General features: G+C 39.9%; 1 protein-coding gene across 1 annotated transcript; it reads right to left on the minus strand.

The window, feature by feature from the left end:
- Positions 1-1,202: 1,202 nt before the first annotated feature.
- Positions 1,203-14,780, minus strand: ufl1 (UFM1-specific ligase 1). The gene is made up of 19 exons (XM_053336454.1): positions 14,586-14,780; positions 14,261-14,406; positions 13,209-13,237; positions 13,028-13,125; positions 12,033-12,147; positions 11,786-11,916; positions 11,641-11,699; positions 11,396-11,542; positions 9,403-9,578; positions 9,129-9,308; positions 8,901-9,027; positions 8,538-8,660; positions 8,200-8,320; positions 7,946-8,112; positions 5,207-5,337; positions 4,938-5,018; positions 4,758-4,843; positions 4,488-4,668; positions 1,203-1,665 (listed from the first exon to the last, which is right to left on the minus strand). The coding sequence occupies exons 1-19, from the start codon at positions 14,660-14,662 to the stop codon at positions 1,456-1,458; spliced, it is 2,385 nt and encodes a 794-aa protein (XP_053192429.1). The 5' UTR covers positions 14,663-14,780; the 3' UTR covers positions 1,203-1,455.
- Positions 14,781-15,547: the final 767 nt, after the last annotated feature.

Below are 15,547 nucleotides of genomic sequence, written 5' to 3' on the forward strand. Positions count from 1 at the left end.
GACATCACTTGCTGAGCTCCCATTATCTTACAATTATGTTCACAGATGTGTGTTCAGCAAAAGTTACAGAACTTATAAATAAATGTAACACAGTAGTTTGCTCCGAATTTACCATTTACTCTATATGAATGTGGATATTTCTGTTTATATACTTTTGGGGCTCTTTTTCATGGTTTGGATTATTGAAGGTTCCAGACGAAGGAAATGTTGTTAAAACATACATGGACTTTTTAGATCATGTGTGTTTCCAGCAGTATTGTTGTTAAAGCTGCTCCTCCTCCCTGCAGAGCCAGCTCCACAAACTAATGCTTCTCCCAATTCAACTGATCTTCAACATCAACATGATCCAACACCTGAATGAACTGAACACAGAATGTGCTCCGTGTTCAGTCAGCTTGCAAAATTTGGGGGAGAGATAAACGAACACAGTTTGGGAATCTTCAACGATTAGATGTGGATATCTGTATGAATGTAGGCATCAGTCAGACAGAGCATTTTCAGGCATTCCATAATTATATAAACATTATTCGGTGAGATGCTGTGATATTGTCTTATGTTGGCTGTTGGTGCCCACCAGTGTTATACAGGAGTATTACACATTTAAAAATGAAACATACCCATTTGAATATGGGTGCAGTTCCACAATTCACCACAAGAGGTAGACAAACAACTTATATTTTAAAATGTTTATACTTTGCAACATGTAAAGCAATATGAAATAATGTAATTTACTAAGACTTCCACATTCATCAGCTGACTATTTCTCCCAATATATGAATGTTTTTTCCATGAAGTCTGCTCATGACAGGTAGAAATGATCCAACTCATTTATATACTGATTAATGATCTTGGCAAATCAAATTCAAGGTTCCTCACAATTTACTTTTAACCGTATCATCAGCGGAATGTTTCCTCTGTTGCCATGGAGCCTTAGATGATAATAACAATAATAATAATGATTCTGAGCACCTTTATTTCACCTCAAGATCCACTTACTTACTTGCTGGTTGTGGTGCTTTTGATCGCATCAAATGGTCATCATCAGCTTCCAGAGAGCAAGTGAATGAGCTGCTCTGTCAGCCCTTGACTCCAGGGTCAAACCTGAACTGTAGCTCACCGACTGAAGGCTGAGCAGGAACATTGGCGTGATGAGCGTGTGAGTCATGACTCTACAACCTTTGACAATGAATAACTTGACCGCATGAAGAGGAGAGTTTTTATTGAACGCATGAAAATTCAGAACCTCATTGAGGATTTTCATGTTAATCGGGTTAACAAGGAAACATCCCACACAGGAATTAACTCATAATAATTTAGAATTATGTCCACATGGAGAAATGACAAAAATACAGTATTAACAGCTGCTCCAGCTGTGTTTAAAGTATTTATCTGAACATGTAAGACCATAAAAAGAATAATCACGGATCAGTTCCATCGTTTATCATTTTAAAGCGTTCATTCCTCGGTCACAGACGTCTTCCTCTGGGACAGCACCAGATCCTTGATTTGAGGCGTCATAGACATGAGCTGTGTGCGGACGCTGCGCGCCTCCTCGTCCTGCTCCTGTGCATCGCCCTCGGCCTCCTCCTGCTTCCTGCCCTGACTCTGACTCACCAGCTGCTTCACCACCAGGCTCTGGTAGGCAGACAGCAGCTGCTGCTTCTCCTACAAGAAACACACACACACACACATATGGTTTCACTGCAAACTGAAGGTCAACAATCCTAGGATGATTTTTACTGTTTTTGTTCCGGTCACTACAAGAAAAAACAATCATGAACAGAATGTGATGTAAGTAAACTTCAGCAGGCAGGTCATCCTGGTCATTCTGAGACAAAGCTGGAGTAATAAACAGCCAGTCATTATAAATGAGGACTGTATCATTTACTCATATTTACAGATGTTACAAGATCAACTAAATGACAATATTCAAGTTTTGGCTTTTAAAATTCCCTGAATTCTGATTAGTTGCTTGCTACAGGAGGCAACTGATGAGTGTGACTTAAAGCAACTCTTACCTTTCTTGCATTTCCCACAGCACTTTGAAAAAACTTGAACAGCAGCAACTCCTCCTCCCTCCTATGTCCCACCCCCGCACTCCCTTCGTTGAGTTTCTATGCCTGATGGATCTCTCTAACATTTTAGAGTGCTATTACCTTATTAATAACATTTTAACCTAAATACAAAAATGTGTAAAAATGTAACAAAGGTAAGGGTAGCTTTAAACACAGACTGAGAGAAATGACTTTACTACATTTACTCAGAGTTGTTTTATGATTTTGCCTTTTGAACTGCTCTATTATGTTTCTATTGTTTTTGTTTAAAAAAGCTTTATAAATAAATGTAGCTAAACTTTTTTTTTAATTTAATTATTTTCTATTAATATAGATACAAATTTTATACAAATTTCGAATGACCACAATATACTGTAATCATTTAAATCTGTACTATAAATATCATTATTGATTGACTTTAACTAATTGCTATATTAATTCATTGTTATTATGTTGTATGACTGAGTGACACACCTAATAATCACATTACAAAAACTCTCCAGTTAATTCCATTCACTTTAATGAGCTCAAAGCTGAGAAGAGCACATCCTTCTACGTCACTGCACTGACTGACCTGGAGACAGTAGATGGTTAATGTAAGGTCCGGGGTGTATATGGGGGTTACTAATGGAAATTGGGGGAGGGTTTTTTTTGGCAGACTTGGTGAGAATCTCATGTGAGTGTGGCTCTCTGAACTGTTGCAGCAGACTGTCATGGTGGATGATGTGAGGATACTTTCAATTATTGCTGCTAGGAGCCGCTAGCTTCTGTAACTCTGTGCAATCTCTCATTCATCCTGTCTTTCATCCATCTGTCTGGAGGGTAAAAGTGTGTTCCTGGGGTTTACTGAAACCCTCATAATTGTAACAAAGTTGAGTTCAAGTTCATGTCTGGTTCAGCTTACATGAACATTTACTAGAAGGACTGTATGGGAAGCAAATCTCTAGTCTGATGTCATTCTAACTTTTTAGTTGTAATGTCTGCTGTCTGGAAACATCTAGAATGTTCTGACCTGCTTTATAACAAACTGAAATAACTAACACTTTGTCTCCTCTGTGATCTTTAATTTGTGATGGTTGAGAGTTTATAGGACATTTATTAAAGGAAAATAAAAACACAAATACTGATTTTTAGTTATTTGTTCAGACCAATGAGATCAAACTGTTGTAGAGCGTTGCAGCAGTGTGAACATCTCACAGGTTTGGACTGAACTGGACTTTATATACAAATACAGAAGTAGTGGGGTATGCCAGTGCGATACCAGAGGTATCTGTGCATGTTGTATTTTGTCAATATAAATGGCCCAGTTACAGAACATTAGTAGACAGACGTCAGGGATTCTTTTACAAGTTGTGTCCAGTTTCATTGTGAATCACTGATCTGAACTGACATTTAAAGGATTCCTCTGCTCATTTTCTATAAATCAACAAACCTCACATGTGGACCCAAACCAATAATAAACTCTCTTAACCAGCATGTGTGTGTGTATCCAAATCCTGATATATCTTAAAAACACATTATACTGGGTGAGATGTACCTTCCTCTCTGATGATGGTGGTTAGGATTACTGTAAAAATGGCAATATGAAAAGATAGTGACCCTTAGAAGAGAGCGTCCTAGAACAGCAGACTCTACTGAGCATGTGCAGAAACGGGTCTCTGTTCACAAATCTTCACTAGCTTTGTTGTGCTACATTTGTACTAAAGTTCTTTGAGAAACAGCCTGTACTAATACAAAAACAACAGATTATTCTGATAAAGTGATTTTTTGGGCAGCAGGTAGTGGACTACACCTTACTGAAATAGCCAACATGTGGTGTGTGACTGAAGAAAGAAAACACACACCACAGTGAATCACTGACTGTGGGCTATTAGAGGTGGGAATGCTGCGCCTTTCTTCTGCCTCCCTGTTCTGTATATAAGGCACAGAACCAGCTGCAGAGGTGTAGTCACAGAGCTGGATCAACTCTGGCACGGTGGGATGGAGAACTGATGCTGTTGTGTGGTCTAGTGAGCTAGAGAGTGAATGAAGAGAGGGAGCGCCGGCACCGAGGAAGCCGCTGAATCAGATCAATGAAACCTTATTTTCTGATTGTTTCACAGCGGTTATGTTCAACAGCACAAATAAACTTCCCCACACACCTCCACTCAACCCTTTATGAAAAACATTAACATCTGTGCAAATAAGCATAACCCTCTTGATCGTGACGTATGACTTGAGGTCACTGGTGCCAAGGAATAATTCTGAGAGTAAAAGTATATCGAATTTGTCAACCTATTAGAACAAAATTAGGCTCCGGTAGTAGAAAGTGAAGATGTATGTATGTATGTAGCTCCATTGTTTAGATGGTTAGACTAGACACTGGTGCAGAGTAATCCTTCATCTGCTGACATACATTAGCAGCTACAGTCAGTGAGTGAGTGCGAGTCGTACCGTGGGTATCCTCCCTGTGAGCGTGCCGATGATCTGAGGCACGCAGCGACCCGGAGCGTGCAGCATGCAGTTGGCACTGGCCTGAAACAGCAGCACGCAGGTGAGGTGGAGGACCAGGGCGGGATCCTCCGTCTCCTTCAGCTGCTCGACGAGGGCCTGGCGGTGCAGGAACAGGGCCTGTCTGAGAGGGGAGAGCGCACACACACGCACGAGTCAGTCATCAAGGAGCAAGAGTAGAAAACGATAATTAAACAGCAGCCTTTTTCTTACCTCTCCTTCTTCTTATCTCCTTTCTTCAGCATGAAGCCGCACACCTCGGCACTGATCTCTATGTTGGTGAGGAAGTCTTCGATAGTCTGTGAAGAACAAAAAAAAAAAAAAAAGGATGCGAGTGTGCTTCTCAGCTTCTATTTGATGCTGATGATGTAACTTACTGGAAACAAAACTTACTTTGCCGTTCAGGCAGTTGTGCAGCTTCATCAGAGGCGCTTTGGTCTCCTCTGATAGCTTGCCCAAAATCTTCACCCTGACCTGAGGCGACAGATCAGACATGCTCAACATGAACCATTCCTAACGAGCTCCCATGGTGCATTTCAGAAACACTTGACACACACACACACACACACACACACACACACAGTTCTAACTGGTGTGATCTCTCCAGCTGATTATCTCTTCCTGTATCACTTGTTACATTAGACAAAGAGCTGTTGTCTGACCTCGTTGGTGATGGAGCCGGGGTTCTCCACCGACATCATCAGGTCAGCAGCCAGGAAGTTAACCAGGATGTTGGTGACGTCTGTGCACACGGTCTTCAGGGTGTGCTTGGCGATCAGGACCTGGGTTTCATCTGCAGGGGTTGAAGTATGTTGGTTATGTGAATCCTTAGAACCCCCAAACTGTTCCTGCTGTTAACTGTATTTACTGGATTATAATGTGAATGTTCCAGATCAGACTACATGTAATGACCTCTATAATGAACCAGAATTACAGATGTGGGCAGCTGGGAACAAAAATAATCACTGTGCAAGACCATTGCTTGTTATACCCAGTGTTAGAAAAGTAACAACACTACAGTAATATATAGTTTTCAGCAGTAACGCAGTACTATTACATGTAGGATGTATTACACTTACTACTAGGGCTGGGTATCAGTACTCGATAACTTTAAGATATAGACTGAAATAAATAGATACCAAGTAGTATCCAAACGTCTCCCGTCAAAAGATACCTGCAGTCCATCCTTTTTGCACCCAGAACTAGAAAATCAGACTATTTGTATGGACTTGCTCACAGCTAATCAATGCAAGAGTTATTCTATTTAATGCAACATGTGATTGGCCCACTGCCACAGCAGCTACAACCTGTCTGTGGTGACATTTTATGCAATTTAATGCTTCTATTCACATGATGGGTATCCATTGAAGTACTCAGTTGGTATCAGTATCACTATAAGGATGCTAGGATTGGTACTGGTATTGTCATTTTTTAAACTATACCCAGACCTAGTTACTATGTCAACTAACCAGCAATATCACAAGAAATAATGTGTTGTTTTTGTAAGAATCCATCCACACTGTGTGCTGTACCACCAATAGTAAAAAAGTCCTGAGACTAATTTCCTGTTTCTGTAATTTGATGTCTGAGATGGCTGCAGAGTCAGACTCTACACTTTCCAGATGGTACACTCCCATTACTTTCAGCTTATCCAAGATAAGGACAATAATATGATAGTCAAGTATAATCTATGTGTAGGGAACTCTACTCTGTTCTAAAATGTTCTGTGGGAAATGAATGTAGAAGCTTTAGTGATAGTGAACACTGATTGTTATTGTATTACACAGTGAGTCTGTTCATTTAAGCTCTTAGTAGTCTACAGCTGTTATTAGAGTTTTTAGACATTATATTTAGTGCAGGCGTAGGCTTCTTTTGCACAAAACAGGAAAAACCATCTTAAAAGGAGAAGACAGGTCTACACTGCTATTATGTTATAACTTGGGATGCACCAATATATTGGCCAAATATCGGTATCAATTGATATTCCCATTGTTGACTAACATCGGCCTATCGGTAAATAAGATACGATTCACCCATGTCAGTGGCCGATGTTCTGGTTATTTATGGTCAGACAGTCAGATTCAGACAGTAGCTATGTTGCTATATTGTATAGCAGGCTAAAGGGATTTCGAAGCAGCTGTTTTTCGAAAGAAAAAAGTTGTTGTGAAAGTTATTACAGATAATTTCATTAATTTGTGCTCATTCAAATATAGTGTTATGATGGGCTGATGTATTTAAAAACAATTCAATCTTTTTTTTTTTCTTACAATGATTTCTTCTTTTACCTGTGGAATAAATAACAAAACATAGTCGGTGCATCCCTAGTTATAACATATCGCCCTCCAGTGGATTTATCATGAACTACAATAAAAGTGAGCTGCTGTAGAACATTACCCTCTTCCATGTTGGAATGCCTAGTCATACTTCTGTGCTGCTAAAGTAGTGTAATAAGTAACATAATAGAAAGTAACATTGTAAAGTAACTAGTACTATTTAATATATTGCATTATAAAAGTAACTTGCCCAACACTGTGTGGTTTACACTGTGTGGTGAGTCATAGTGGAAGAAAACTGATGCACCAGCTGGGACACCTTCACCTTCACCTTCACAATAAAAGTCTGGTTCCATACAGACACATTTGTTGACAGCAAGCTGTGATTGGCCGAGGTCCAGTGTGTAGTCTGCTGTGACTCACTGCCACACGACAGCATGAATTTATGACTCTGTGGTCCTCTAATTTGACACAGTGACCATCTTCAAAGGCAAATATGTAGTGTGATTCTGGTGTTAAGCTGCTCAGAAGCTCACCTGGTATGTAAGTGCTGCTTAAAATGTCTTAGAACAGTGTGTTTGTGTTTAGAGTATTTGTATATCTACAGGTTTTTAACACACAGGTCATGTGTGTGTGTGTGTGTGTGTGTGACTGGAGTGGAGGTGTTCCAGTGAAATAAGAATCATACTAATGAGACCTTGAGTCTCACTAATGATCGTGTAAAACATTTTTAAAAAGCTTGCTTTCATGGATCTTTTTCTTTTTTAATTTTGTTCTGAGTTCCCACTACACCACCTGCAGCAATATAACATTATATAATGACATTGTGTTGAATCAGCATTATAAAAAGCTCAGGCTGCAACTCAATAATTGAAACATAACTTAAATTAGGTTAAAAAATAAAATATTAACTCAACGTCCCCTTATTAATGTTTTCCCCCAGAGCTTTCAAATGACATCACACAGTCGTCCTCAGCTCAGCATATTGAGACTGATCAGTTGCCATGTAAATGTGAAATATGATTTTCTTTGTCATCACATCCCGACTGTGAAGCCAGATGTGAACTTGAGTGTATTTTGACCTGATTTCCTGATGAACGACTGATGAAAAAGGAAGTGTGGGTGTACCTGAGAAAAACTTGGTGCCTTTTTCAAACAGGCGGATGTTGTTGTAGAGGTTGCTGATCTCCTCCTGCAGATCCTTCATGCTCTTCTTCTTATTGGCTCCTGATGGAGAGCTGCTGGAGGACATGAAGACGCTCCTCAGCACCTCCTGGTAGCTTTTAGTCAGAGGCCTGCAGAGAAAGAGAACGACAGCTTATAGCTCTCCAGCTTTCTTTGGAAAAGCGTTAGCAGAGAGAAAACCTCAAGTCTGTTATTACCTCACTAAATGCTCTGCCAGCTCAGAGAGGATTTCCTCTGGGCAGTCGCTCACTCGCTTCTCTAAAACAGCTACGATCTCCTCCTGGGCCATGAAGGGTGTTTCAGTCTGTTTGTTGCGATCTTGGTTTAAAAGGTTGAAAAAAACAACAACACACAACCTAATTAGTCTCACAGGGAAACTACAGATACCTTTGCCTTCTGTGACTAAAAAAAGAGCTTAACAACCCGAGGGAGAGCTTTCTACCCAAGCAGCTGTTACACTCATGTTCCAGTCACCAGCTCACTGAACAGGTTTAATGTGCATATAGAGATTACACTGGTTTGGGTGGGAGTGTACTTTGCTGTGAAGGTCCGGTTTCTTCATCGCTGTCTTCGTCCTTCCTTCCCTTCTTCTTGGTTTTACGGATGCGAATCTCTCTGGCGTTTCCTCCTCCACCTGATTTCACACTGCCGCTGCCCTCTAGTGGACAAAGAATAGATTTCTTCAGTCCGTCATGTATCACAGAATTGCTGCGTTTGTGAGGTTTTAAATCGATCAAACTTTATTTGTATGGAACTTTTCATACAGAGTAATGTAACACAAAGTATTATAAGGAAAACACAGATAAAAAATAAAATAATAATAATAAAACCATAAAGAGGAAATGTGATGAAGTAAAAAGGTGGAAAACAAACAGGAAATAAAAATAGAGTAACCGACCTGAGGCCTTCTTCCTGCGCTCCGCCTCTCTCTTTTCCTTTTTTGACGGTGCCGAGCTCTCCGTCATCAGATTTGAAGGCTTCAGATCCTCTTCGTTTATCAGAAACACCGGATTGTTCTTCACTTCCTGAGAAAAGCATCACAGGAAAGAGAGAAAGCAAAGACACCGTTTTAAACTTAATCTCACTTCATAACTCGACCTGACATGAGTGACAAATGAGTTTGTACCTTCTGAGCTTTCTGCTGCATGGCTTCATCAAACAGAGACAGACAGCTGCTGATGAACTTCTCGCTGACCACCACGGTGCCTCCCAGCACCCTGGCAGAAGACTGCACGTTGGTGTTCCTCATGGCCTGGTTGATCAGCATCCCCATGTCCTCCATGGACAGGCAGCTGGGCAGAATGGGCTATAAACCGGCCAGAGAGAACTGAAGTCAGGAATGTTTTAAATGAACAGTGAGCAGGTTTGACAGTTAAAAAAAAAAAGAAAAGCCAGAGCACCTGTATGTCGGTCCATGTGTCAGAGCTGACAGCTTCCTCCACAGAAGCCTCCACCTGGTCCACCAGAGCCTGACCCACGCAGGCTGCTCTGAGGAACAGCAGCTTGCTGGACTTGTAGCGCTTCTTGATGTAGCTGGAGGGTTCGGGGATCCCCAGTCTGACCAACGCGTCGAACTCTGTGGGAGGAAGACAACAAGAAGTGACATTAAACATACATCATGAGGCTCTGGTTCAAGTTCGTGTGTGTGTGTGTGTGTGTGTGTGTGTGTGTGTGTGTGTGTGTGTGTGTGTGTGTGCGTGTGTGTAGTGGATCTCCAAAGAAATAAAAAGGGGCTGTGGTAAAATGACTCCTGCATGTTGTTATTCCTTATGACAACCTGCTGCACACCCAACACAATGTTTTCTTTAACCTCATTGATTAGTCAGCATATTCAATTCCTTACTACCATTATTTAATATTATTTAAGTATTGTCAATATTTATTAAGTTTTATTTATTTGTCTATATATTTAATTGTTTATTTTTTCCTTTCTCTCTCTGTCTGTTAGGTGTATGTGGTATTGTATGTTATTCTGTTTGTTTAAACTAAAAAGTTCAAAAAAAAAAAAGAAAAAAGAATCATGCTGCCTACATTACCCATACTGCAACTGGACTACAACTACTTTCACACAGCTCTTTCTGGAACCACACAATGTTGTTAGACAGCTTTTTTTTTAGTGCTACCCCACACCTAGAAACACAGTCTGATGTATGAAATCAGCAGAAAGTTCCCTTTAATGTTACATCATCCAGTCTCCAACCAATCAGAAGCACAGGCTGTTAGTGAGACAGAGTTGTTGCTGGGAAACAACTATATACTATACAACTACCATTTGCAACCTTTGGTGCAGGGCTGGGCAATAAATATTTTATATTTTATCATCTTAGATTTTGAATATAATATAGTGATATGGAACAAGTGTTAAAGGCTGCGCTTAACAGACTGTTCTATTATCTGCCTTTATCCACTTATGGCCCTTTTCCACTGCACGATTTAGTAACGGTACGGTACGGTACGGTACGACTCTACCCGCTTTGTGCCCTTTTCCACTGGGGGCCGGACCTGGGAACCGTTACGATTTTTCGTACCTGTTTCAGAGGTGGTACTAACCGAGCCGAACTGATACTAAATTGTCACGTGAACGGCGCTGTCCACTGATTGGTCGAAGGAGATGTCGTCATACATGCGACGAAGCTCGGGGTCTTTAAATAATCACCCGCGTTAAAGCACAAACACAAACACAGCGAGAACTCCGCCCATTCCAAGTAGTCCGACTAGTACCTCTTGGCAGTGGAAAAGGAACAGGGCCGGTTCTAAAAGTGGGTAGAGTCGTGCCGCGCTAAAGCGTACCGTACCGTACCGTACCGATTCTGCAGTGGAAAAGGGCCATTAGTCATTATAGCCACATTACTGATGATTATTTATCAAAAATCTTATTGTGTAAATATTATGTGAAAGCACAGATAGTCATGACTACAATATTGTCAAAATATCAATATCGAGGTATTTGGTCCAAAATATTGTGATATTTGATTCTGCCCATATCACTCAGCACTACTTTGGTGTGCTTTTTTAATATTCAGTTAGAATAATGGTTAATAACAGTATATCCTCTAAACATTATATAAACTTAAAAAGGAAAAAAAACAGCCACATTTGACAGGTGCTCTTCAAATAAACAAACAAAGGCTCAGAAAGGCGCCAAAGTGGATGATGTCGTTAAAGCTCATTATTTTATCAGGAATCCTAAAACTTGCAGCTGTAAAACAGTGTTTGAAGTTTAATTCATTCATTCATCTGATTTCTGAAATCATTAAAACAGTGTTCTGGGTGTCACTACATGCTGAGTACAGTGGTAAGAACTACCCATTTTGTATTATATAAAGTCAGAAGAGGAGATTCCACCCTAAAACAGAAGGCAGTGAAGCAGCAGAAATGTGATGATGATCATACCTAAGTATCCGTTCTGCTGGAGGAAAGAGTCGACCCAGGCGTTCTGTGTCTTAGAGTAAATATCAGGGATATAAACCGCTTTGTCCTGCCGCCCTCCCACCACCGTTCCTTTTAAACGTCCCGTGTTCACCAGCTCTTCCAGGACAGCTGACGACGACAAACACCCATCATCATCATCATCATCATCATCATCGCACACTGTGATACACCAGCAACAATAACCCATCCTAACAGCATGTTCTTACAGTACAGAAGATGCTCCTGAAATCCAAACGCTCCCATCATGCTGCTGACAGGTGTTGGCCTGGAGGACAGAGTAGAACAGGAGAGGATTTAGCATCAAATACAAACTAAGTGTTTACTGTGATGCTGTGTGGGAGTGATGGCTACCGTGTGATGGCGCTGAAGAGACCTCGTATCTTGGCTTTGTGGCGAGCAACAAAAGCTGGAGTGAATATGACCCCTCTGTTGTACTGGTCCATCTCTCCTTGGATGAGCTTGCCGAGACGCTTCGACAGCTCCTGAAATACATGACGGAACAACAAACGGTTGTCTTTACTTGTTTCCCACACAGTATAGGATTCATCCCGTGCTTACAAACACGCATGGCAGTGTGCATGCTGTCTGCGTGACTCACCTCAGTCAGGAAATCTCCCGGCAGGTCGTAGCTTTTACACAGCTCTGCTATACTGATGAGACCAGCCTCCTGCAGTTTGTCATTCACCTCCTCAGCTAGACGGTCCAGGTAGGTGCTGCATAACACAATATCACCATATAAAGACATGTGTTGATATAACAGGCCGACCCATACTGGATTTTTGGGGCCGATGCCGATATTAGAATTCCGATATGGATATATTGGCTGATAATATTCTATGTAGAGAATATATAAACACACATTTTTCACAATGATCACACCATCGTCGTTATCAAACAACAAAGGTATATAATGGAGGTATGATATCTTACAGTTTCACAATAAACTTTTTTGCATGAAATGACAAACTTCACAAGCAATGTGATCATTATAATTAGTTATGAATCAGCAGGAGCAGCACCAGGTGAGTTGATTAGTACAGTAAATTGACTAATCAAGTGCTCTGTGGTAGTGGCTGCACTGAGTAAGAGGTGGGCAAAAGGAGTGTCTGAGCCAGAGGGAAAAGGCTGCAGTATTCTAAGTTACATGTTATTTCAGATTGTCGTATTGCCCATAGCACACTACTACTATACTTTGGCACACTTGGATGAGCTTTTTATCTACTGTAGCTGCCATATAGCCATTGGGATTGAGCCCAAGGCTGGACTAGGGCATTTTTTTTAAATTGGAAAGCTGATGAAGGGGATGAATTAAAAATATAGGTGATAAAAGAACTAACAGTATTCAAATTGTCCTTAAAAAAATAGGAAAAGAGACAATGTCCAGCGAACAGGAGGGATGTTTCATTCAGCAGAAGCAGCAGAAATGGCAGTGAAGGAGAACAATTGAGTATTATGTCTGTGATTGGCTGGTGGAGTAGATGGAAAATAATATATGATCTAAAAGAAAACTTTAATCAGCTGTTACAAATGACTTCACCCATATACTGAACAGACAGACTGTTAAAGGGGTAAGAATGATCACTTCATACTCACTCATCAATCAGCTGTCCCAGCACAAGCTGAGCACCCTTATCAGACTTTGCTATGTCACTCGCTCTGTTTTCAACATGAACCCAGTCCACATTAATAATCTGTGAGAGAGGTTAATGGAGACAACATTCAGTAAAACATGTGATAAGATGAATTCTGTGTGTCGGTTTGGGTTAATACAAACCTGCTGCAGGTCCACGATGTTGATTCTCCCTGCAGAACAGAATGATAGCATTTATTTCCACTGTTATATGCTACACTTAACAATAGTGTTATTGAGAATGACTAGTGAATACAGAGAAAGTGATTCAATCCCACATACACCCATCATTCATTAGGTACATCTGTGCAATCTAATCAAATCCAATACAACAGCTCTGCTTATTCTACATTTATGAAGTTTATACATTTTTAGTTTTTGTTGACTTTGTCAGGAAGGTGATCATTCTGCTTTATGTTTATTACTGAGGTCATAGCAGGGTCCTCACACATTTTTACCATTGAATTTTAAAAAACTTTTCCATAATATTTTACCCCACTTCCATGATTTAATGTAAGTACTTTGACAAAGGTGGGCCCACATAGCTACTATAAGGCACAGTAACAGAAAATGTTAAACAGAGTAGATGTCATTTCCTGTATTCTGGAGCCTTTTAACAGGTGTTTTGACACTTTGATCTCACTAAATGGTGGGTAGATTTTATAATTACATCCAGAGGAAGAGTTTGTCCCCAGATCACAAATTAGAAGACATTAAATAGCTAAAAACAGAAATTGATGATTTGTATATTCATATTGAATATGATTTTTTGTCATGGTGAAAGTGGTGGTGGTGGTGGTGGGGGGGTCCAAGTTCATGCAGCCTGTCTTATATCGTTATCTTTGATATCAGATCGAGCCATCACTAACTCAAAACTTTTCCAAAACATTGACCTAATTCCTAACCATTTCCAGGCCTGGAAAACTGTTATTCTAATTTCATAACTTTTCCAGGAATTTAATGACCGTGGGAACCCTGTCATAGTAGCTGATGGTAGTTGAATGGTGTTCTTTATAGTTTGTACACTCCATTAACATTACATGAGGGACTTCAAAAGTTTTATATGAGAGTTGTTGTACTTGATTGAATTAGATTGCACAGGTGTACCTAATAAAGAGGCCAGTGGATGTATATGACTGTTATATGTTTGTATGTAATGTGACAGCTGTACAGTAGATGTCTATAGCATGTTTCACCTCCATGGACGTAGAGTTCATCTCTGATCTCCCTGCTGATCTGAGCTGGGGTGATGTACTCCTTTCCATCCAGTGTGTGCACCACATCCAGCTTCTTCTCTGCAACCAGCTGTGCAATTATCTCAATGCAGTTCCTCTCCGACAGCCTGTAAACAAGAGGTTTACAAATATATTATATTACTATTTAAATATTTACTTCTTGTTGTTGCTAAGGACAACCGATAAAGAAGACAAACTGAACCAACTACTCACTACTTTAAAATCAAAGTTCAGTGCTAGCGAGCATTAGCTCCGCTGCTAACAGCTGCTTGTCAGAAGCGGTTACCTTTGCACTGTGTCAACAAACTGTGCTCTCTGGAAGTCAGCAGCAAGCCGGCGAATCTCTTCCCAGTCTGCCGCCATTCTTAAAACTTTATGTGTCTGCAAAAAATGAGCTTTCTCTGTTTTCGTTAATCACTAGCACTAAGTATGAGCAAGCAGGCTAACGAATCTGCAGCTCTCAGCCACACGTCAACATACACTGACGTCGGACGGCGAGCCAGGAGGAAGAACTGACGTGACCGTTCGCCTTTTTTTTTTTTTCTCTAAACGCTTTATTGAAAAATAGATCAAACAGCAAGGTAAATTAGTCATAGTATAGGGTTGGGGAGGTTTACTTTGGAAGTATAATAGGTTACAGATTACTAGTTACTCTATTTAAAATATAATAGGTAATGTAACTATTTCAATGACTTCATCAAAGTAATGTAACTTATTACATTTGATGACTTTTCTAATGTTCTAACCAATGTTTTCAGCTGTTAGGGTAAATGTTCCCATTAAGCACCAAAATCTAAGTTGAGGTGTTTTTCATGGATACTGACATGATTTATAAGAGAGATCATTTCTTATAAAGCAACATTTATCTCTCATTGTAAAATGTATTCATTAATTCATGTAGATTTTGGAATATAAAAGAAAGATATTTGATGTAAAAAGTCAAAAGTCTGTCATGAGTTTAATTGGTACAGTGACACCATTTAAGTCAAGAGGCATAGTAAGAGAAAACAAATAGACAGACGAAAAGAAGACAGAACAAAACCTTACAATTAAAATATTAAAAATAAGAGAATCGGTTAAAAAAATATAAATGGTAAATAATACAACATGAATAATACAATAAATAGACTTAAAAAGATAAATTACCTTAAACTAGGCTTTGATTTTGAGGTTGGTACAGTCATTTCATTTGTTGTATTTATTGTGCACATTTCAGTAGTTCTTTTACACTTTAAAGATTTAAAATAC

The sequence above is a fragment of the Scomber japonicus genome, chromosome 17 (assembly GCF_027409825.1).
Source record: "Scomber japonicus isolate fScoJap1 chromosome 17, fScoJap1.pri, whole genome shotgun sequence".
NCBI lineage: Eukaryota > Metazoa > Chordata > Actinopteri > Scombriformes > Scombridae > Scomber > Scomber japonicus.

Coding starts and splice junctions, on each gene's coding strand:
- ufl1 (XM_053336454.1), bottom strand. CDS start 14,662: ATGGCGGCAGACTGGGAAGAGATTCGCCGGCTTGCTGCTGACTTCCAG. Junction 9,309..9,402: donor ACACATGGACCGACATACAG/GTGCTCTGGCTT, acceptor GCCGGTTTATAG/CCCATTCTGCCCAGCTGCCT. Junction 4,669..4,757: donor GGAGATAAGAAGAAGGAGAG/GTAAGAAAAAGG, acceptor CTCCCCTCTCAG/ACAGGCCCTGTTCCTGCACC.